The following is a 23,747-nucleotide window of genomic DNA, read 5'->3' as shown; positions in this document are numbered from 1 at the left end:
AAGTGAGAAATCCCAAGGTATTGGAATATTTATTTTTAAAAACCTAAAAGGTACAATATCAATGTCACACAAGTAATATAAGCAAATATATGTATATAAATGTATAACTGTGTGAATAAATGTGTAAGTAATCTTTATATCACTTGTTGCATGTTTCATCATGTTCATTGGTTTCCTATGAAAGGTTAACAGGAGGATAAATTCTTACAAATAACCTATTAATATCTGGTAGATTTTGCTTTGTCCCTCATCAAAGCCAAGAATGCCCCTTGGCAATGTCTCAGTTCTTAACTTGTAAATGATTGCCTCTGGGTTTGGGTTGGGAATGGGTTCTGAAGATTCATGGAATTATTCACGGATGATTGGCCAGTAGATCTGATAAAAACTGGCAATTACAAATGCAGAATGTAAACATGACTGGTTGGTAGGCTTTCCACCATTGACAATGGTAGTTCAAACTTACAAGGCGGCAGAAGTAGCAGCAATAATAGTAACAATAACAGTAAAACAAACAAACATGTGGTGAGAAAAGACCTGAATAATCATTTTTATTATACAAATCTCATGGAACTCAGTCATAGGAGCTCTATAGAAAGATAAGGAACAAGCTCTTTAGCTTGGGGTTTTGGTAGCTAATGAGAATCCGTTTGAACTCAGAAAGGTACCAGCTTAAGCAGCTGAGATCACAAATGGATTTCTGGATCTGCTAAAACAACTCTTTGCCCATCTCTGTAAGAAGATTCTATTAGAATCAGGTCAGAAGCAAGATGTGGTGGTCACAGACCGCCATGGTAAAGCAGCCCTTCACGCCTCCTGTAGTTACCCAAGTACCCACCCCAGATAGCCTGGTTAAATAAGATTATGGGTTACTGCTGCTACCAAACATGTAAAGAAGAACTAATTCCTATTCTCCTGAAACTGTTCCAAAAAATAGAAATGGAAGGAAAACTTCCAAACTCATTTTATGAGGCCAGCATCACCTTGATCCCAAAACCAGACAAGGATCCCATCAAAAAAGAGAGCTATAGACCAATATCCTTGATGAACACAGATGCGAAAATACTCAACAAAATACTAGCCAATAGGATTCAACAGTACATTAAAAGGATTATTCACCACGACCAAGTGGGATTTATTCCAGGGCTACAAGGTTGGTTCAACATCTGCAAATCAGTCAATGTGATACAACACATCAATAAAAGAAAGAACAAGAACCATATGATACTCTCCATAGATGCTGAAAAAGCATTTGACAAAGTACAGCATCCATTCCTGATCAAAACTCTTCAAAGTGTAGGGATAGAGGGCACATACCTCAATATCATCAAAGCCATCTATGAAAAACCCACCGCAAATATCATTCTCAATGGAGAAAAACTGAAAGCTTTTCCACTAAGGTCAGGAACATGCCAGGGATGTCCATTATCACCACTGCTATTCAACATAGTACTAGAGGTCCTAGCCTCAGCAATCAGACAACAAAAGGAAATTAAAGGCATCCAAATCGGCAAAGAAGAAGTCAAATTATCACTCTTCGCAGATGATATGATACTATATGTGGAAAACCCAAAAGACTCCACTCCAAAACTGCTAGAACTTATACAGGAATTCAGTAAAGTGTCAGGATATAAAATCAATGCACAGACACTTTCTTGGCAGAACCACACCATGGAGAAGAAACAGACCTGAGTAAGGAATCCCATACATTCTTTTTTTTTTTTAATTATTTTTATTAACATATAATGTATTATTTGCCCCAGGGGTACAGGTCTATGAATTGTCAGGCTTATACATTTCACAGGACTCACTATAACACATACCCTCCCCAGTATCCATAACCCAACCACCCTCTCCCTACCCTACCCCCCCACCCAGCAACCTTCAGTTTGTTTTGTGAGATTAAGAGTCTCTTATGGTTTGTCTCCCTCCTGATCCCATACATTCGTAAAGGTTTAGCACATTAGCCTCAGCACAGCCCCTGATCCACTCTGACACCCAGTTGTTGAGTCCGCCTCCTTAGCACAGCCCCTGATCCACTCTGACATCCAGTCGTTGAGTTGTTGGGGACCTTAGTGTGCTTACATGTTCTGGGGGAATCACTTCTTCCAGCGACCTAACTGCCATTGGTAGAGAGTTAAAGCTGCTCACACCATTAAAAAAAATTTTTTCTTGTCAGCCTAGCCTGGGGGTATTATAGGGATAACTGAATGGGGCGTGCTTTGGTCTCCTAGTGGTTCTCTGGCATTATGAAGAAGATGCCTTTCTTCTATTGACAGAACATTTAGATCAGGGAGGGGAGCAAGTGATAGAGTGGTAATGCCATTCCCACTTGGTCTCTGGATGATGGCTGCATATTCTGAGTTAAGAGAGGATTTAACTCTGGGATCTTTCCAGTCTTAAAGAAATGTGACAACAGAGCCATGGCAAGTCTCAGGTGCTCAGAAGCTCAGAGAAAGACAGGTAAGCCAGGAGTCCAGGTGGTCAGCCTTATGAGATCAGATACTAAATGGTCTGGACTGACTAGTGTTTCCCTCAAATTCTTATTTGAAGCCCTAACTTCCAATGTGATGATATTTAGAAATAGGCCCTTTGGGAAGTAATTAGGTTTTGATGAGGTCATCAGGGTGGGACCTCATGGTGGGACTAGGGCCTTTATAATAATAGATACCAAAGAGTCTGCTTACTCTCCCTCTCTGTGGGAAAAAGTCTGGTAAGCACATAGGGAGATGTTGGCCTCCTACTAGTTAGGAAGAGAGCTCCCACCAGAAACTGACCATGTTGCCACCTAGTCATGGACTTCTAACATCCAGAATTGTGAGAAACTAGATCTCTGTTGTTTAAGCACTCCTGGTTTATGATATTTTATTATGGCAGCCTAAGATGACTAATACACTATAGTGACAGTTCAAAAAAAAATAAGTGGGCTTATTAAACTATTTTAAGTAAGTGGGCTTATAGGAGTCATTATAGGTATGGCAAGCATTTTCATCAAAATTAATTACTTGCTGGAAAATAAAAGATATCCTTCTTTTTTCTCTTTAAGGAATGAGATGAATTCACCTATCTTCTCCCAGATGGCTACAAAGCATGCTATCAGAGTTACCCCCAAAACTGTCCATCTCTGTATCCATACCAAGTGACCCTAAGCTATGGGCAACCAGGTCCTTAGTTATATGTTATATTTGGAATGACTTTTATTCTAAGGTGAAATTCTGGAATTTATAACTTGTTGCAATTCGAAGCAATTTTCCCAGGGCTGGCTCACTCACTCTATCTATCCATCCATCCATCTGTATACCTATCCATCCATCTATATATCTATATGTCTATCTTCTATCTGCCTATCTATCTACCTGATCTATCAGGTGGGAGGAATTTTTAAAAATGCAAACTATCTCTTGGATTGCTTTATGAAGACTAACTTTCAGTAACTATTTTCCTGTCTGCTTTTCAAATCCCTCATTTCCTGATCTGGATCTGTCTTTCCACAGTCAAAACAGCACAGAGCCTCAGTGACCAGGCCCCCCAAAAATTAAAAAAAAAAAGGACTGATGTCATTCAAAGATTGACATTTCCGTTTTTATTACTAGAATACCTTGAAGAATTAGATCTGATTTGCATTGATATTTGCCAACTGAATTATTAAAGTTTTTTTTTTTTTCTTTTTCTCTTCCCTTCATCAGATTTTAACACTTTAATCAACTGCAGACTAAGTCACAATTTAACACTCATGATTTCACAGAGCGTTCTGGGCTTTTGAATTGTCAAACAACTTGAGAAAAACACCTGATTTGATCCATAAAATAAAGGTAGGTGAATGAAGGCATAGGAAGGAAATGGCCAGGTGCTTTTTATAAAGGAGTCTGCTTCTCACTAATGTTTCTTACGTGACATGGGGTCATTTTACGGGCATATCTTCTGTAGGCAGAGCCATATTATTTGAGTTACCAAATGAGGTTTCTTTGTTTTCTCAGAATTAATTGCAACCTCAGTGTATGGGGAGACTTGAAAATGAATATTCTTAGGGAAGGATGAGGGCTTCAGAAATGCATGCACATTTGAAAGGATCAAACATCATTAGACTGTAGATGGAGAAAGACAAAGTGGGGATTTCTGTGCAGTTGTTATTTCTAAATCTCTTCATCTGAAGTGATAAAAATTCCAACCACAGAGATGGGATAGTGCTTTTATATATCAAATAGTTTTAAACGTACACACCACATATCCCACACCCACACCCACCAGGTCATCAAAACATTTTCTATTGATTTATTATTACACAGAAAGAATCTCAAGTGTTCCTATACTCATGCTTGGTAAAAGCAGCACACCATTCTGCCTATTTCAAAAAGAAGTATTTTTAGCGTAGGGGGGTCTCCAAATTTATTGTGCATCAGAATCACCTGGAGGGCTTGTTACACTACAGATCATGGGGCTTAGAGTTTCTGATTCTTGTAGATCTGGCATTGGGGTTGGATAATTTGCAGTTCTAACAAGTTTTTAAGTGATGCTGATGCTGCTGGTTTAGGGAACACACTCCAAGAATCACTGCTTTATACTCTTTAGAGACTTTGGTTTTACTCCTTATTTTGGTCAAATGGAGGACTTTATTGTCTGGCAGTCCTTTCCACTATTCAAATGGTAACAAAAAAGACTACTCTAATTAAAGTCCGTCTTTTCCCTTACAGAATCTAAGATAATAGTAATAACAACACTTAAATAATGCCTTATTATTCATAAATCATTTTCATATACATTGTATCATGGAAGACAACACAGGAACCCTGGTAGTGAGCAGACATTATATTCATATTTTCTGGATAAAAAGCAGAGAGCTTAGAGGACTTACCCACAAATCCCCCAAAAAGGTAAACTGTTGAGAGCAGAGACTTGAACTTGGGTTTTCTCCCTCTGTGTTCTTTCTACCAACTTATTCTTTCTATTAATTGCTTACAGTTGTGGAGTGTCTTACACTTTTCAAACTATTTACATATTCATGATCTCGTTTGATGCTTCAGAGCAAGAGTATGAGGTGGGTAGGGCACATAATATTGTCTACATTTTGCAGATAAAGCCATTATGAAAGATTATGAGAAAAGTGGTTCCTGTCATTCAGGCAGTATTTCTTCATATGCTAGGCTAAATTTTCCTGCAATATTTAGCAGCATCTGATAGAGTAGGGAAATCATGGGATGCTCTCCTTTCCAAGTGATAAATAATCAATGGTTCTGTATTGTAACCCTATTCTCGCCCCTATACCATTTTTTTTTTCCTGGTTTCTTAGTAGAAATACATTTGGAGGGAAGGGAGAAAGGGGTAAAGTTCAGGGTTACTAGTTAGTAGGAAAGTGGGGAAAGCACTTTCATTTCTACACTTTAAGTTCTTAGGAAAGCAGCTTCTGCATACATAGAAAGACACTTCAGCCCTAGTCCAGGGCTTCTCAAAGTTGAATGTGCATACAATTCACCAGGGGATCTTGATAGAATGAATGTAGATTCTGATTCAGTGGGTCTGAAATGGGGTCCAATAGTCTGCATTTCTATGAAGCTCTAAGCTGATGTTGATTCTGTTGCTCATCGTCTGAGCTTGACAGGCAAGGATCGATCCCATTTCTCAAAACTACAGTGATTTTTATTATTCTCTGAATCAGCTCTGAGTTTCTGGGGTGGAACAGAGAAATTACTATATAAAACACTGTAATATTATTTGGTGAATACTGTGTACGTCGTGGGACTTACCTAAGTGTTTCTCTGTCTAGGCTAGTTTTATATCCTGCTGTCTTCCAACCTATTCTGATCTCAGGATCCAAGATGATGCTTAAAATGTGGTCCACGCACTTGCGGCACCCATATTACCACCAGTTGTTTGTTAGAAAGGCAGAATTTCAGGCCCCATCCCCAGCCCAGTGAATCAGAATCTGCATTTTAACAGGATCCTCCAGATGGCTTTCCAGCACAATAAAGTTGAAGAAACACTCCTTTAGATCTTGCCCTCCTGTGCTTAGACAGTCATCATTCTGCTAGTCTGGCTGCTCACCGGACTCACTGGGAGGCTTTGCTCCCACCAAATCCTGGAATTTCACTGGAAGAGACATTTTATGTGTGGGCTGAGCCAGGGAATCTGTATGTTTAAAAACTTTCTTTCTCCAGTTAATTCTGATGGTCAGTCAGATTTGGAAATCCTGTTGATTTTCTAATAGTGGAGATTTATGCCACAGGTGGCTGCTCCTGTAATAGTTTAGAACAGTGAATCATAGGGGGTTTTATAAAACTTACAGCCCTGCTGTGGAGGATCCTTTTTCAGGTTGACTCGACCTATTCTCTACTATTCCATACTGTGAAAAACAGGGTAGACCTGATCTTCTGTCACCAAACTCCCAGCCCCCATTATAGCACTAGTTATCTATATTTATATCTGTATCTATAATATATAATAAGGAATAGTTCATTATGTATATATAATGTATATATGTATACATGTACATATATACATATAATATATATAATATATATAGGTATAACATATACATACATTCTGTTCTTAAAGTCTAAACTGTGCGCAGTGTCTAACACAGAGTCTGACTTTTGTCTGGAATAAATAATTCGCTAATCCATTCAATAAGTATTTATTGAGTATTTACTGTGCCAGGCACTATAATGAGAACTAAGGATATGCAGGGGTCTGATTTCATGAGGAAAATAGTAAGAAAGTAAACAAATGTTTAAGACAATTGCTCTGTGATAACTGTTTAGAAGGAGAAGAACAATTGCTAATAATAATTAGGTGATATAAAGACTATCTGAAGATCTGATATAAAAATGTGAAGATTTCAGAGCATTCTATGGAGCCTAGTGAATAAAAAGATTTAGAACCAGATCCGAACATCAAGGCAACATGAGGAGAAAAGATGTGAATAGGACTTAGACAGAGAACTTTCTTGAAATTTCTAAAACCTTCTCACTAAGAAATTAATAAAACTATTAGATAGCTTTAGTTCTATAATTCTGTTGTATTCTTTGAAGTTCGTTTTCCATTCATTCATGCTTTAATCACTTATTAAGTGTATTTAGTTTATACTTCATGCTGTGAGTTCTCAATAATACTATTTTTAAAAAGCCCTTACCTAAATAACTCAATTATTTGATTGACTAATAGGCTGAATACAATGTTCTGAGAATATCCATATGAGTAGGACATAGTTTCTGCATTTTTACAGATTTTACAATCTAGAGATTATACATAATTAAAATGTAATTTTGTTAGTTCTATTATATGGTTTCTTGGAGAAAGTGTCATTTTGAAGATCTTGTAAGAAGTTGTGCTGGCAAAATGATGATATAGATGAGATGAAAATCATGTTTTAGGACAAAAGACCAGGATGTGTGAAAGCCCAAAAGCAAGGACAAGGCATCTTCTTGAAAAAGTAGTATAATTTACTTAAAATTAAGCAGTGTTAGGGCTTTATACATAGGAGAAGAAGTTGAATGAAGGGCTTTAAGGCCATGTTAAGTAGTTTGAACTTTATCCCAAAGCATTGGAAAATAAGGAAATCAGTCAGGGTTTGACCAATTTTATACTAAGAGATAGTGTTTTTGTAGGAGGGGGAAAAAGCTAGTAGCAAGGGGTTCAACTGGAGAACTAAAGTACAGGTGAGAAAATGTTGGTGTAGCTACACTCTGACAGCGGGGAAGAGGAATAGATTGATGGCCCGTGAGGATGCAGAATCAAGACAATGTGTCTAATGAATTATTGCTGGGGAAAAGAAAGCCAAAGAGGCTAGGATCACTCTCAAGTTTCTGGCTTAGACAATTTGTATCTGATCTGTTCACAATCTCTTGGAACTTGTCCTCTAACCGCTTTGCTTCTGACCACCTTGGGTAAATGCCTTGATTCAGGGACCCAGGATTGCCCCTCTTAGCAAGGATCTAAATCAGTCTTACTCTGACATCTCCTGAGGGATCATAAGATAGCCCCTAGCTGACATCCACAGTCGAGATTCCAAAGTTAATTGTGGGTGGTCCACAGAATTATACACCCTACCCTGACTTTCTCTTCTGTAAGTAAACCTTACCAAATGCAATGTGAGTCCTATTGTCTCCGCTTTCATAGCAGTTTGTTTGGCTCCAGGTAAATCCACCTGCACTTGTCTTGATGAATTTCACTCTACTAATATCTGCCCCTTTCAAAAATTCTATGATTACTTTGATCTTTTTAATACGCTTCTCTGAAAAAGCTCTATAATTTACCATTTTCTTTTTGTTTTGCTTTTATGATGCAGCCTCTCTGTTCCTGTTCAATGGATTTCTCCCAAACACTGCCGAACTTTTTGTTGTTGTTGTTGTTTTGGCATAATCATCACCTAGAAGACCATTTTTTTCAAAAAATAGTAAGCATTATAATTTACAACCTATAGATTCTACATAGTTACAGTAAATAAGGTAATCGCTGTTATACAGGCAGATTCCGAGAAACTTTCCCATAGAGGAATGAACACATTGATAAAGAATGCTAGAAAATCTTGCCCTAATAAGATGTTGTCATGCCCTTTCAAAGAAAGGAATGCTTTAAATGGGTATGTTGATGCATATATAATGTAACACAATATGAGACCTAAAATATTAAGACTCGTTTTGATGAGAGGGCATTTTTAAAAATCTCCCTGGTTGTTATGTTGGGATGGATAAAGACGACATTAGGTTATTTTCAATTAAATTATCAGTCTCCCTCCAAGTTATCACTGTATAAAGGTGATATATAGATAACTAATAATTAAAATAAATAAAAATAGTACCAATACTATCTGACACAATATGAATTAAGAACTTTACTTTAATTCTCACGATAACTTTTGACAAATTCTATTTTTATCTCTACTAAATTGTAAAATACAGACTATTTGGAATAATGGCAACAAATATTTGAAGTGGTGAGATTCTGGGACATGTGAACTCTGTAATTCATGTGCAAAGTTTATAATTAAGCCATATTGTCCCTTCTTGACCTAAGCTTCCAAAATGTCCTAGAGCACCCAAGTCCAAGCTAGTCCCCCCAAGGACACATCTAGGTGGTTTATTTCTCCTCGGGATGAGTACTCTGGCCATCTGATGACAAATGTGGATAGGGTAAGAGTGGGGTGCTGAGGTGGCAGGAAAGCATTTGTCCAACATTATGTGAATGGCCAGCACATCTGGTTGTGGAGCCCTTTCCATGGCTCAAAGGTTGCTGGTGTCACTTATTGGGAGTCTATCCAGGATTTTAAGGTTTGGAGACTGATGATCATGTGGTTAAATTTTATCGTGTTCATTTTCTAAATTACCCAATTGTTTTAATAATAAGGCTACTGGAAGGGAATTTGTATTTACTTGATTAAGCTATTATGAAATGACCTGTATGGGAAAAGAATATGTTTCTGATCTAAATTTAAGATATTCACACACATAAAGAACTGCCTATATGCCTGCCACACTGGGAACATGTACATATCCCGGTATGTATTATGGTATATACACTAGTATATGCTATTTTGTATATTTAAAACCAGTCCACAAGTAAGGCACTGAAAAGACAATATAGCAAGATTTCTCTTTATTTTTCCACTCTTTGAAAGGGAAAACAGGAATATGTTAAAAAGTAAAAAGAGGGGTGCCTGGGTGGCTCAGTGGGTTAAGCCTCTGCCTTTGGCTCAGGTCATGATCTCAGAGTCCTGGGATCGAGCCCCTCATCAGGCTCTCTGCTCAGCAGGGAGCCTGCTTCCTCCTCTCTCTCTGCCTGCCTCTCTGCCTACTTGTGATCTCTGTCTGTCAAATAAATAAATAAAATCTTAAAAAAAAAAGGGTAAAAAGAAATAATAATATGTTTAAAGAATCAAGTATATATATATATATATATATATATATATATATATATATATATATAAAATGAACATCATGGTTTCACACAAAGATGCTTGCCTGTATTCTTAAATGTATCATTATATACACTCTCTTCTCTGCCTAGGATAATTTTCACTTTCTTCTTTTCTTCGCCTGGTCATATTCATCCTTAAGGTCTCAGCATATGCTCCCCTCAGGGAAGCTTTGCTGGCCTTGCAGATTTTGCTATATGGCCCTATTTTATGGTCTTATTGAATGCTATAATTTTTCTTTATGCTGTATAAATCCAATTAAGTGATTATTCATGTGATTATTAGTTCAATGCTCTGCTTTCTTCTTTAACTATAAACTCCATTCATGCAGGGACCATGTCTATCTTTCTTTTCATTTTGTTCTTTAACAAAGGGTGCTTTTATGAATTTTTTTTTTTTTTTTGGCCAAAAGAACAAACTGTAAGATAGAGATAAAGATTAATCTGAATATTATTCTGTATTGGTGAATAACATATTTTAAAATAATAAACAAGTAAGATATTGAAAAGAAAATAGAGCAAGATTTTTTACTTATTTTTCTGATTTTTGTAAAGGGAAAATGGAATTTTTCTCAGATGCAAGAAACAAATGAAAGCAATCAACATAAAAGGTTGAATCATTGTTCTCACTTAAATTATTACTATATGGTCAAGAGCCTTTACCTGTGAAGTCACCAGTTTGATTCTTCCACATCTATATATGACAATGATTAACTCAAAGAACCTTCTGGAATGTCCATACAAGAAAACCCCAGAGAAAGAATATCCTCAAGCTTGAACTGCAGATCATATGTTCTCTCTGTGAAATACGAAGTCATACTAATTCTAACATGCTAACGAAAAAGAGCTGATATTAGTTACTTGCAACACATACCTCTGGAAGACAACTTAAAGAAATGAGTTTCATTTAACATTATATATTTTTCCCGAACTGATGAGGATAGAGTCTAGGCTATATATATTAATGATTGGTTAGTCTATAATATTAGAAGAAAGACAGATAGGGCTAGAGCATTCATGAAATTCAAGAGTATCATCAGGCAAGGATTCAAATTTGGAAAAGAACTGAAAGGGAAACTCCCACCAAATGATTAAAACCCAACATCCAATGAGAAATGGGATTCCAGACACCCTGCAGTCCTCTTAACTCCTTCCAGAGCAATGTTTTCCCACCTACCCTATTAAAACACAAAATATTTCTCAAGCGATATTTTTTATATTCCATATTGATGTCAAATCTAGCCTCTTCTCTGGACAAGAGAATTTTATAGTACCTCCTAAGTTGTTCTCAGCCTACAGGGCTAAGTCCTCACTGTGCCCGAGTTTTTCAGGTATAGAAAGCTACTGACAATGCAAAAAACCTTTGTAGAAATGAAATGCATAGAAACTCCTTCTGTAACCCTGGGCAATCCTGATACCACTTGTGAGGCACACTAGAGAAAGGGACTTCCTCTGGAATGTGAAAAGAAAGATGGAGAAACAAAGTTAAATGAAGATGGGAGCAGCATTGCTCACAGAAGGGAGATCAAACACTCCATAGAAAATACATGTTACGGTGCAATTGCCCTCTGGGAGTTACAGGATTATGAAAGTCTAACTTAATTAAGGGAGAAAATAGGTCACATTTAACAACGACATACGTGACATATCATTTTGATTATGCAGAATAACTGGAGAGAAGAGAAAAATTAAGAAATCAGAAATATAAGAAAAGAAACCATGGAATTCATCAACCTCATTTCCTCCTTCTAAATCAGATGTACGGACATACGAAAGATTTACCGTTCTTAAAACATCCCTCCTTAAAAACTCTTGGAGTATATTTGAAAAATAAATCTCAATTGTTGAAATAAAGAGAAACAACCAAATTAAAAAAAAAAAACTAAATCAAGAGATAATAAATATTCTTCTTCTCATAAAAATACACCTTGCACCCTCTTTCTTTTCTCCCCCTTGTGTTATCAAATGACAGGTAATCAGGTATGTGTGAACCCTGCATAGAATCTTCCCCCTTTCATGGCTCAATGCCCCTGTGGGGTCGAGCTAATTACAGGTACATTTCCTCGACAAGGCAGTCACACTCTATACTGTTGAAGGTACAATTAATAATTGAACAAAGCTCGCTGGATATTTTTGCTCACATGGCCATGGTTTGCAGGCAGTTCTGCTGTCACACAGGGAGCAGAGTCTCTTCCTTGAGTGCCTCCAAGAAAGGTTTCATGTTATAGACTGAAAAGGATCATTGCCTGTTTCCAAATTTGGAAAAGAAGGGAAAAAACCCACGTAAAACCAAAAAAAAAAAAAAAAAAAAAAAACCAAAACAAACACCCTCAAAACCCCCACGATAAACCTAGTTTCCCTTATAGAACAGTAAAGGCAAATTTTCTCTCCTGTTACCAGGAATGTGATTATGATCAGGTGGTTATTTAGGTCAGATGTGAAAGAGATGAAAGAGTGGGCCTGGGAATTAATAACATTTGGAGGGGAAATTGGAGTTTGCCCTTGAGTTTGTGAATGCAGCATGGAGCTAGTTTTGCATGTGACAGAATAGAATTTGACCTACACTGAGGGCCTAGATAAAGGAATATAGAAGAATAAAGTTCTTCCCCTTGAGATCTATTTAGGAACTTAAGGGACACTATCCTCAGAGCCTCATGGGGTCATAGGTGAGTGCAGAAAATCCTTGCCTGTGCCCCAAGCCATAGTCTTGAGCAACGGTTTGCAAACTTTTTTAAGGGGCTGGATACAAAATATTTTAGGCCTTGTGAGCCAAAACATCTTTGTTGTAACTACTAAACTCTCCTGTTTTAGAACAAAAGCACCCATAGACAACACGAAAATAAATAAGTATATTTATGTTTCAATAAAACTTTATTTATGGACCCTCAAATATGAATGTTAAATTTTTTGCATGTCAAAAAATGAAATTCTTCTTTTGATATTTTCCAACCACACAGTCATTTAGAAATCACTTTTAGCCTATATGCAGTACAAAAGTGGGACAAGCAGGATTTGGCCCACACACTGTAGTTTGCAGAACCCTGGCCTTACTATTGGAAATCCCTCTGAGTACACTGATTTTTCAAGTTGATTTTGAAGTGTCCAGCATTCTCTGAATGTATGTAAATGTTACCTTTATTCTGGAAGATATGGTCTATTGCTGTTTTTTAAACACCATGGATACCAGGTTAGTCAGGATTCAAATCAGATATTCACTATTATTAAAGAGTTTACTAGAGTTAACTGTGAAGATGTACTCTTCCAGAGCCCAGCCTGGAAAACTCTTAAAAAAACTCTGATTCTATCTCATTATTTTTCTGATGATATCTCATTATATTCTCATTATTTTTCTTTTTATCCCAAAGGATAAAAAGCATGTATCTTTGGGTTCAGGTCATGAATAACATTTCCCCCTGAAAATAAAAAAATAATAATAAAAATTCTTAAAAACTCAACTACTTAATAGTTAATAGTATTGGTGAGTATACCAAGAGAAAGTCTTTTTATTAATTTAATTCATTCCTTGTTTATAAGTTGAATATAATCTATCTTTCTCCCTTCTTTCCTTCTTCTCTCTACTACTTGCTCCACAAAAAGAAATGAGGTTATAATATATTTATATAGATGTTTAAATTAATTATAAAAGGTGAGACAATATAAAAAATAATGGTAAGAAAACAAGAGGAAAGCAAGAGCATAGTCTCTTTATGAATTTGATGCCATAAAATCCCAGGTTTTGTTTAAAATCTGTTTATTAACGTGTGCTTTATAAATGATTTCCTATATTCTTTTATAAATGGGCAATAAATTTGGCTCTAAGGTTAGTAATAGTCAATTCCATGGACTCATAATCATTTGTAAAAATTCACTGAGTTTATGCATAAAAAAACAAACCACTGAGTAAAAAAAGGCACTAGAAATACTGAAAACGAAGGGGAATTTCCTCAAAGGGCATTTTCAAAAGGAAACTGGAATAAAAGTAATAATCTCTCAAAACATTATAGTAAATGCAATGATTTTAAAAGATATTTTTATAACATCTTTAAATATGGGCCAATAGCTTTTATACCAAATAGTCATTCAGTAAAAACGATCCTACACTGGAAAGGAATAGGTGGTATGGGATTGGGGGATAATATAATTCCATCCAGGCAGAATGTGTGCTGGATGTTTAATTTAACCCATGGGAAAGGTGTGTGATATCCAGAGATTCACACTTCAGACAGCCTTCCATATGCATTTTTTTCCATGTGAAGTATAAAATGGCTCTGAGAGGAAATGAATTTGAGGCTGATATTCTAAATAAGTGCCTCATTTATTGCTTTTATATACTGTCAATAAATGACAAGTTGCATGCATTAACAATTAGGATGGGTTCTGAGTGACACTCTCTTAAGAAAATAGAATGCTTTAATAAGAGTAAATGAGAGACCATTCCATAGGCTGGTACAAAATTACCTGAAAAATTAATTTGAGAGCTAACATGACCTGAAGGCCCCTATTCTCAACAACGAAATACAGATTTCAAAGATGCTTCAAGAAAACACTACCCTGGCTTTTTGAAATACCCCAGGATAGCTTCCATGTATGTCTCACTTTGCACAACAATTTTATATGGTGTTCATTCCAAATTGGCTATATGGTGTTAATCAAATCTCTAAATCCTTTTATAAGGTAATTTTAAGATAATATTAGATATAAATCAATTAAAATTTGAGGGCTATCTACCAAAATAAATTACATTTTATAAGAGTAATTGATTCATAGCCCCTCTTTCTGAGAAATCAAATAGCAGGCCCTTTTCTACAAAGACTGTGTCATTTGTAAAAGCATGGTGTTGCTTATAAGAAAATGTAATCTGTAGAGCAGGAGAGTATGTAGGAAGTTGACCCTCATAATTTGATAGAATATTTAAGTGAAGTTCAAAAAGCATCAGGGCCTGAGAATTCAGTTATGGTGACCGTGCTGGGAAGGGGGAGGGGAGGATGCAGAAGACCTTTCTGGAAAAAGTTTTTCTGACTTTTACTGAATTTGCATCAATAGTTAAGGACCCATCATGAGCTCATGCAGCTTAGTCCATGCCTGATGCAACCCCATCCCAGAGCCAGATGCCAAGGACAAGACATTAGAAGTCACTAACAATTTTGCATTAATCCTGAAAGTTTCTTCACAAGGTGTGACATATTAGGAAACTATAGTTAAAAAGCAAAGCAAAACAAACAAACAAATACAAAGAGCTAGGTAAATTTAATTCATTTAACATATTGCCCCAAGACTTGCTTAAGCACAGAACTGCCATACATTTTAGACATAATACTGGGTCATTTAATGCATTTAACTCTTCTATATTTGTTGCTTGGAGGTGATGTTCTATTGAAAATGAAGTAAGAAATGGTTGTGCATTTTATAAGATGAACCCATTGGCAAAGACCAGGGAGGACCAAAGTAAGTCTTATGTTGCAGTTGTATTAGTGTTTTAATAACCAGATACATGCTTGTCTTTCTGATCCAATGGGATCTTAGAAGCATGAGGATATCTTAAATGATATGTAGTATTTTGAAGAGTAGATGGTTGCTTACCAGTTGGCGTAAGGTGTCTCCAGGTGATCACAGGTTCAGGACGGCCATTGGCCATGCAGACCAGGGTTACATTGCTGCCCTCATTCACAGTGACATCCGAAGAGATGTTGGAGATCTTTGGTGGAACTGTAAAGACAAAAGCAAATGGAACATGTAGCCATGCCTGTAAAACCAGCTTTGCAGCATTGGTCCATGCCATTGGATATAGCAAATCTGAGCTAAATGCTTTTATGACTTAAACCATTTGAAGTTTTTTGTTAAGAAGCCAGGCTGCTTTAAGACCCCCTTAGTGATTTGGCAGAAGAAAAGCATGGGTCTTACCATAAGGAGAATCTCTCCAATAAGACCAGGTAGTGTAGGAAGTTCACAGAGGAGTATAATAAAAGTGTCTTAGCTCTTTTCTCATTAGAATAATCCTTATCTGGATATTATCCTTATCTGCACATTTAAACATATTAATAAATTTTTCTTATCACTACATGGCATTTATATTTATTTTCCTATGTATATAAAATGAATATTGTCCAATCTTTTCTCCAAATGTCAGGAAAAAAATGTTATTTAGTATGAGTTGCATAGTTGTGTTCTTAAGATATGGTAATACTTGTTTACTATTAATCTAGCCACGTAAGGCAGCCATCAGGGAATCCTAGTAGAAAGTCTCTAAATATCACCTTGCTATGTAACAGACTGGATGACACAATTTAGAGCCTAGAAACTGAATTAATAAGGCCTATGTCACAGACATTACAAAAGTAATATTACTCCTAATGCTTTAGCCACTATTATTATTTTTAAAAATATTTATTTTCTTATTTATTTGAGAAAGAGGGAGTGAGTGCATGAGCAGGAAGAGGAACAGAAAGACGGGGAGAGGGAGGAGCAGAGAGAATCACAAGCAGACTTTCCACTGAAGAGGAAGCCCCCTGTGGGGCTCAATCTTATGACCCTGAGATCATGACCTGAGCCAAAACCAAGAGTTGGTCGCTTAACCTAGTGAGCCACCCAGGTGCCCCTTACTGCCACTATTATTAACAATTTAATAATGGCTAAATTTGGACACTTACTATATGTAAGGTCCTATGTAGAGTACTTTATAAGTATTATATCAGTAACTCCTTATCACAAAGAAATGATATCCTACGAGGATTTATTTACAGGTGGGAATCCGAGGTATAGATGGAACTACGTGAGAGGCAGAAAAGAGATTCAAATCCAAGGAGACTCCAGGGCCCACACTCTTCAGCAATACTTCAGTGAAACTTCATCTTCACAATCCAGGATACCAGATGGCTGAAAATGATGGAAATTACTTTTTGGTGGTGTGAGAAATGAGTCCCTGAGGGCTAGCTGTACTGCCGCCTGACTTCCTTCATTAGTGTTCGGGGTGGCAACATTAGATCTCATATTGGTAGGCTTAAGTGGAAAGTGAATTACTCACAGATTTCATCACAGAGGTTATGCACTGATTACAAATAGCAGAGTTTATGGTTTGACTGTGATTTTCCTCTTTTTTTTTTTTTTTGGTTTTAGATCTTAGTTGCTTAAGCTATTCCTGAGCAAGTATGTATCGGGGGAGAGAGGTGAACAAGACAGCATAAAGGAGTTCAATAATAAAAGACTTATTTTTTTTTCTCATTCTTTCTGCCCTGTAGTGATGAGTAACATGGGAACATTTTTTTGCCTGTAAGCTGTCTGACAACCATGTGATCCCTGAAGATCTCTGTTAGGTGACACGGATGGTACTTGGGCAACTGACCAGGTCTGAGTGGAGGAAGGAGGAAGTGAGAGAAGGACTCTTGACAGTAGCATTACTTTTACAATGACATCTTACAGACCTTGTGGGTAGAATCCAGTAATTCTAAATCAAACCCAGTGGCAGAAATGGAATGTGGTTGATTCCTGTTATTTAGTGCTATTTATCTATAGGGTTTCTAGTTCCTTTTTATCTTCTGGGGTTATGGGTCTTTTTCTCATTTTTCGCACACTGACTCCCAGGCTTTTACATTGAGGACCTAAAAAGTTATACCCATTTTTTAAGGAAGAAGATGAGGCACAGAGAGATATAATGGCTTGTCAAGGGCAATCCCATCATGAAATATGGCTGGACTTAGAATTCAGGGCTCCTGAATGTCCAGTTGTTTTGTTGTTTAATATTCATCATTTTTAATTCCTAGCTGAATAAGCCAGTTTCCAAAAAACTACAATAAATTAGAAATCTATGGCCGTGTTCAAGAATAAGATTTAGACATCTTAGGCATCTTCCTCAATAATCTAAAATCTGCAACAGGAAACTATGTAATAATTATAAGAGCTCATATTACTCAGTTTGTAGTTAATTCTGAATTGCAAGACAGGCCACAGAATACAAAGGAGAAATACAGATGTGTTTGGACTTAAAAAAATGTGTACAGGGGGAGACTTTGTATTTCTAATGTGAAAACATGCAAATTTGCAAAACAGAAAGGATCTCTGGTGTTCAAGTTCCCAGTGAATTATTAGGTATGATAAAATTTACTCATAATTACCTCTTTTTATAAGAGGAATATATATCTAAGGACTTTCCTTTTGTGTGTCATGCAAGTTGAACCACTTGTTCAGTGTTACATTCACAGGTGACGATAAAGTTAAGAATAAAATAGAATAACTGAATGCAAGCCTATGCAGTCCATATGAAACCATATTGTTTCTTTTAATTAAGGACAATATACCTAGGTCCTGGATCTCAGATACTAGATATTCAGTGTTTGTGTTCAATAGTCAGAAATTTACTCATAGAGACATTATATTTCACCCTCCTCTGGGTCAATATTTTCATTCCATTGTCTATCTTCTACATCCTTATACTTTGTACCAGTTTCTTCCTACAACATTTATATCTGATGCCATCATTTGTTCTAGAAATAAATCCTTCCCTAACTTCCATGTTATCCTCTTACTTTCAAACTCTTTGTTTCCAAATTTCTTGAAGGAATTGTTCTACGTCACATCTTCCATTCACACTTCAGCGTTTGGTGCAATCTGGATTTCTCCTTAACCCCTCAAGAAACTGCTTTCAGGAAGCTCATCAATTTGAACCATATTGTTTCTAGGTCCTGTGAGCAATTTTGTTATTATCTAATTTTCCTCTGAAGTGTTTGACTCTGTTGATTACGTCTTCCTTCTTCCATTCCTTTCTTTTCTTGGTTTCTAAGATGCCAAATTTGACTGTTTATTTTGTCTTACCCCTCTGGCCAGCCTTCCCAGTTTAACTTTTAGACTTACTTTGACCTATTCCTTAAATATCTATATTTCTGAAATGTTGATAACTGTCCTCTTCCTTCATATCATTCACCGTGAATGACCTCATCTACTCTCTAGCATTAAAAGTTAAGGTTCTATTATTGATAACTCCCAAATCAGTATCTGCAGCTCAGATTTTTTTCATGACTTTTACCACCTATTTTCCAATCAACTCTTCTACATTTTTGTCAGATTCCTCACAGATGATACTCAAGATTCGACATACTCAGAACAGAAATCATCATCTTCCTTCCCACAGAACACTTGTAGTCTTGTTCACTATCTCAGGGAATGGCATCATCATGCAAACAGTTGCCCAGGTAAAAGAGGAAAGTTATCTCCCTTGACTGCTCTCTCTCCTTTACTTCTCCCATGTAAAAAGGTTCCCAAATTCTGTGGTTTATACCTTTTAAATCTCTCTCAGTTTCATTCATTATTCCCAAATCCTACTCCCATCCGCCATAAGCATTTCTTTTTTTGGCCTGAATTCTGCAAGTGCATTACAATGAATTTCTTTGCCTCTAGCGTTCCTTTCCTCAGGCTCACTGTCATTCATTCATCACACTACAATAAGAAGATTTTTTCCCCCCTAAATTGCAAACGTGAGTATAATATTCCCTGATTAATTTCACTGCCCTCAAGAAAAAATTCAAACTTCTCAATATGAATTAATACACCACTCATGATTGGCCCCTGGTTACATTTTTAGTCATATGTCCTATCCCTTTTTATTGTATCATCTAATCAGATCAAACAACATTTGGTTCCTGGAAGATACTATGCTTGTTTACTCCCAGGTATTTAACACACAATTTTTTCTACATGGAATATTCTTTTTCCAACCCTTCATGTGGTCAGCCCTTTTCTCCCTTCAGGTTTCAGCTTGTGGGGCTGTTTTCTCACTTTTTCCAGGAAGACTATCCTGTCATTTCCCACCCTCATCCCTAACCCCACCCTGACCCCATTCCTGACTTCAGATTGGGTGAAGCATCCCTCGTGTGTTCCCACAATGAGGCCTCTATTTCTTCACCACAGCCTTGAGTGGTCATTGCTAGATTACTTACTTGTGCTTGTCACTAAATGGAAGAAGGCAGATGAGAGGGCCTTTGTTACCTTTTTTTAAAAATTAACATATAATGTATTATTTGCTTCAAGGGTATAGGTCTGTGAATCCTCAGTCTTACACAATTCACAGCACTCACCAGCAGATACCCTCCCCAATGTCCATAACCAAGGTACCCTATCCTTCCCCTTCCCCAGCAACCCTCAGTTTATTTCCTGAGATTGAGTGTCTTATGGTTTGTATCCTTGACCAATGAATCTTACAGACCATAGCACTTGGTTGCTCACAGAATGCTTGCAAGAAGAAATCAGTGAAAATCAGCCACCACCCCTACTCCCCTGCCTCAAATCTTCTGAGTTCAAGGAAGTTGTCCCATTGAGTTTTTGTCAGAAAGGAGCAAACTTTTATTTTGAACCTGTAAAACACAGCTTTTGTCAATATTTCTTTAGCTACCCCTCTAACCATCTTGTTCACTCCCAATTTTTTTTAGCTCTTAATAATTATTAAAAAAACTAACCATGGGCGGAGAGATATTTGTGTAGATTAGAAACATAGGAAGAAAGATAAACTTCGTGTTCAACTTCCTGAATTATAGACACTTTCAGAGTTTGACTTTTTTTTTTTTCTACAAGGAGTCATTCGTACATACTTGTATGTATGTACATAATACAGTTTTTGTATTTATTTTTTCAGTTTAATGGTTTAATGGTTCCTAGTTTCCTACAGCAATTCACACAGTCTACATTTACACTGTCACTGGTAATATAACATGAAAGGGGCAACACAAGGTTTTTATTCTATTACCTCATAAAATCTTTATAAAGATTCTGGGAAGTAAAAAAGTATTCTCATTATTGCCATTTTACAGATGTAGACATAGGCCCAATATGGGTAGAAATCACACAGCTAAGTAATTATAAAGCTAGTATCAAAACTTAAGATTTATAGATCTCCCAAACTTAATTCCTCCTCTAGATCATATTCACTTTTGCAACAGTGGTTCCAAATAGGGGTTTTGCTCTATTTTAATTCTCAGTAAGGATGACTATTGGAAATACTTTTAATAAGATAATCTTATTTGCATTAGTAAACATAAGTTGTTTACTTATCAAAACCACTGTAATCCTGATTTATGTTCATGGATCATCACATATTCTGGATATTTTCTTTTCTTCTGGAGTATTGCCTAGTAATTTTTATTCAGGGGATATTAGTGTGCCTTATTCTATTTTCCTAAATGTAATGCCATTTATTTGATGTTTACAACCTATTCAGTTTTAGCGATCTCTCCAATTTGTCTGGATTATTTTGTTTTTCTTACTGATTAATGAGAGCTTCTTATACCTTAGGGATTTGACCTTTTGTTGTCACATGATTTACAATTTCCCCAATTTGTTCCTAACTTCTTAATTTTATGACCATTTTTATTATGTAGAAGTTTTAAATTCTTTTTAAAGGTTTTATTTATTTATTTGACAGAGAGAGAGAGAGACAATGAGACAATGAGAGACAAGCGGGGGGAGCGGGAAAGGGAGAAGCAGGCTTCCGGCTGAGCAGGGAGCCCGATGTGGGGCTGGATCCCAGGATGCTGGCATCATGACCTGAGTCGAAGGCAGACAATTTAACCACCAAGCTACCCAGATGCCCCAAAGTTTTCAATTTTTTTTTTAAAGATTTTTATTTATTTGACAGACAGAGATCACAAACAGGAGAGATGCAGGCAGAGAGAGAGAGGAGGAAGCAGGCTCCCCGCTGAAGCAGAGAGCCCGATGTGGGGCTAGATCCCAAGGTCCCTGAGATCATGACCTGAGCCGAAAGCAGAGGCTTTAACCCACTGAGCCACCCAGGTGCCCCTCTTTTAATTCCTTTACCCACTCTCTCCACCAGACCTGTAGAGGCTGCCCTGGCCTGTGGGAACCTAGACCTGCCTGCACATATTTTTACAGTTCTCTAGGTTCCTATGCCTTCCTTCTCTTTTATATAAGGCTAACATCTCTTATGTTTGACCAAAAATGGAAATGCAGGCAATGTCAGGGACAAAAATGGAGTGGGCATATATTATTTTACCTGCCCAAATCTATGCTATCTTCTGTCTGGAAAGACAACTCTGGTTTTCCTTTGGGGATGATGCCTCTCACCCACTGCTACTGGTTTGTTGGGTCCATCAATCAAGTGACCTATTTTCTTTTGGCCAAGGATTAGGAGAGGGACCCAAGATGGGCTACTTGGGCTTTCCCTCCCTGGAACCTGTTTTTTATAGGGAATGACTCAAGAGAGGTCAAAACTGATTCAACCAGTGGGAGTCTGTGTTAATAGCCCCAATTCTCTACTCTTTCCGGTAGCCACACCTTTTGCCATGCCCATGCCCTCCTTCAGTGGGTGGTTCATGCTTTTCCATCCCTGGACCATGTTACTTGGTTTGGCCAAGAATATAAGCATAGGGAATACAAGCAGAGTCTTGAGAAGTGTTGGCACAATTGGACCCACTTGGTCTTGTGCCTCTGCCATTTGCATGAAAAGAATATGACCAGCTGAGCCTGTTGGTCCCAAGAGAAAGAGGAAGGAAGATGGCAAATAGGATTGCCAAACATGTCAAATATGAATTTTAGATAAACAACAAATACTTTTTTAGTATAGCATGTTCCAAACATTGCATGAGACATACCTATACTAAAAAATTATTTGTTATGAAAACAATAAATTTAACTGGGCATCCTGTATTTTTAAATAAATTTGACAGATATAAGTAAATCTGACAATGCAGAGAACAGAGCCACCTGTAATGAAGCCAAGCCTGGATCTGCTGACTTGCACACTTGTGAGAAATAAAAAATAACTATTGTTTTATGCCCCTGAATTTTGGAGTGGTTTGTTCAACCACAATAGTTAGCTAATACTTTCATGAAAGGACAGCCACCTGAAAGGACTATTATTTTTCACTAGTGTCTGCAACTTGCCTCCCTAAGGATGCATGGCCTCTGTACTTTGAAGGCAGTATTTTCTGCTTTTCCTTTGGTTCTTTGAGCTATTCCATATTCTTCCAAAGAATTGCCTTCTTTTTACATCAGATTAGCCAGTCATTTTCTGTTGTTTAAACCAAAGAATCCTAATTGGTACAAATTGGGAAGTAGGCATAATAAGGGAAAAAAATTGAAGAGGAACTTTTTCATTAAGGTAAATTGTCATCTATGCTTAGGTATTCTTTTGGGTTTCCACAAAACCAACTTAGCTGCATGTCTAGCATTGGTTCTTATCTGTCAGCACACATTGCTTTAAAAATAATTTTTTAAAAAAAGCTGAGAATGTTTAAATACCTTTATCTGGAGTCCTCAACTGACTGGCCAGCAGAAGGACAATAAATTAGTTCCAGAGTAAGGGAGAAAAGTGGTTAGTTGGCTCACTTCTCTAACCTCAAATAATTAGCAGCTATAGCTTGTACTCAACTCAAAATGTTATTCCTAATCACACAAATTATTAATAAATTGGTCTCATTAGTTACATTTATTCAAAGTTTGGGCAAGATGCTGGTATTGCTAGGTGTGTGGTAGTGAGGGGCCCTTAAAACCACAACACTGGAGGCATCTGGGTGGCTCAGTGGGTTGGGCCTCTGCCTTCAGCTCAGATCATGATCTCAGAGTCCTGGGATGGAGCCCCGCATCACATCGGGCTCTCTGCTCGGCGGGGAGACTGCTTCCCCCTCTCTCTGCCTTCCTCTCTGCCTACTCGTGATCTCTGTCTTTCAAATAAATAAAATCTTTAAAAAAAAACAAAACAAAACACAACACTGTCACTTCCTGCTTCTCACCTCTCTTTGGTGTGGCTAGACAAACTTAAACCCTAGCTTTTGCACATGTAACAGACTGGAAAATTATAGATTCGTGTCTGTATAAGAGTTGGGTTTAGAAATCTACAGGATGTT

At 37.1% G+C, this 23,747-nt stretch overlaps 1 protein-coding gene across 3 annotated transcripts in view; it reads right to left on the bottom strand.

The window, feature by feature from the left end:
- Nucleotides 1-23,747, bottom strand: part of LSAMP (limbic system associated membrane protein) — a 654,328-nt gene that overhangs the window by 216,229 nt on the left and 414,352 nt on the right. For all 3 annotated transcript variants that reach the window (XM_059391908.1, XM_059391909.1, XM_059391911.1), the window contains exon 3: nt 15,484-15,609. In XM_059391908.1, the coding sequence (XP_059247891.1) occupies nt 15,484-15,609 (126 nt within the window). The remainder of the gene's footprint in view (nt 1-15,483; nt 15,610-23,747) is intronic.

Source organism: Mustela nigripes, chromosome 2 (assembly GCF_022355385.1).
Source record: "Mustela nigripes isolate SB6536 chromosome 2, MUSNIG.SB6536, whole genome shotgun sequence".
NCBI classification, from domain to species: domain Eukaryota; kingdom Metazoa; phylum Chordata; class Mammalia; order Carnivora; family Mustelidae; genus Mustela; species Mustela nigripes.
The sequence above is the reverse complement of the archived record's forward strand: the minus strand, read 5'-3'. Positions and strand labels throughout refer to the sequence as shown.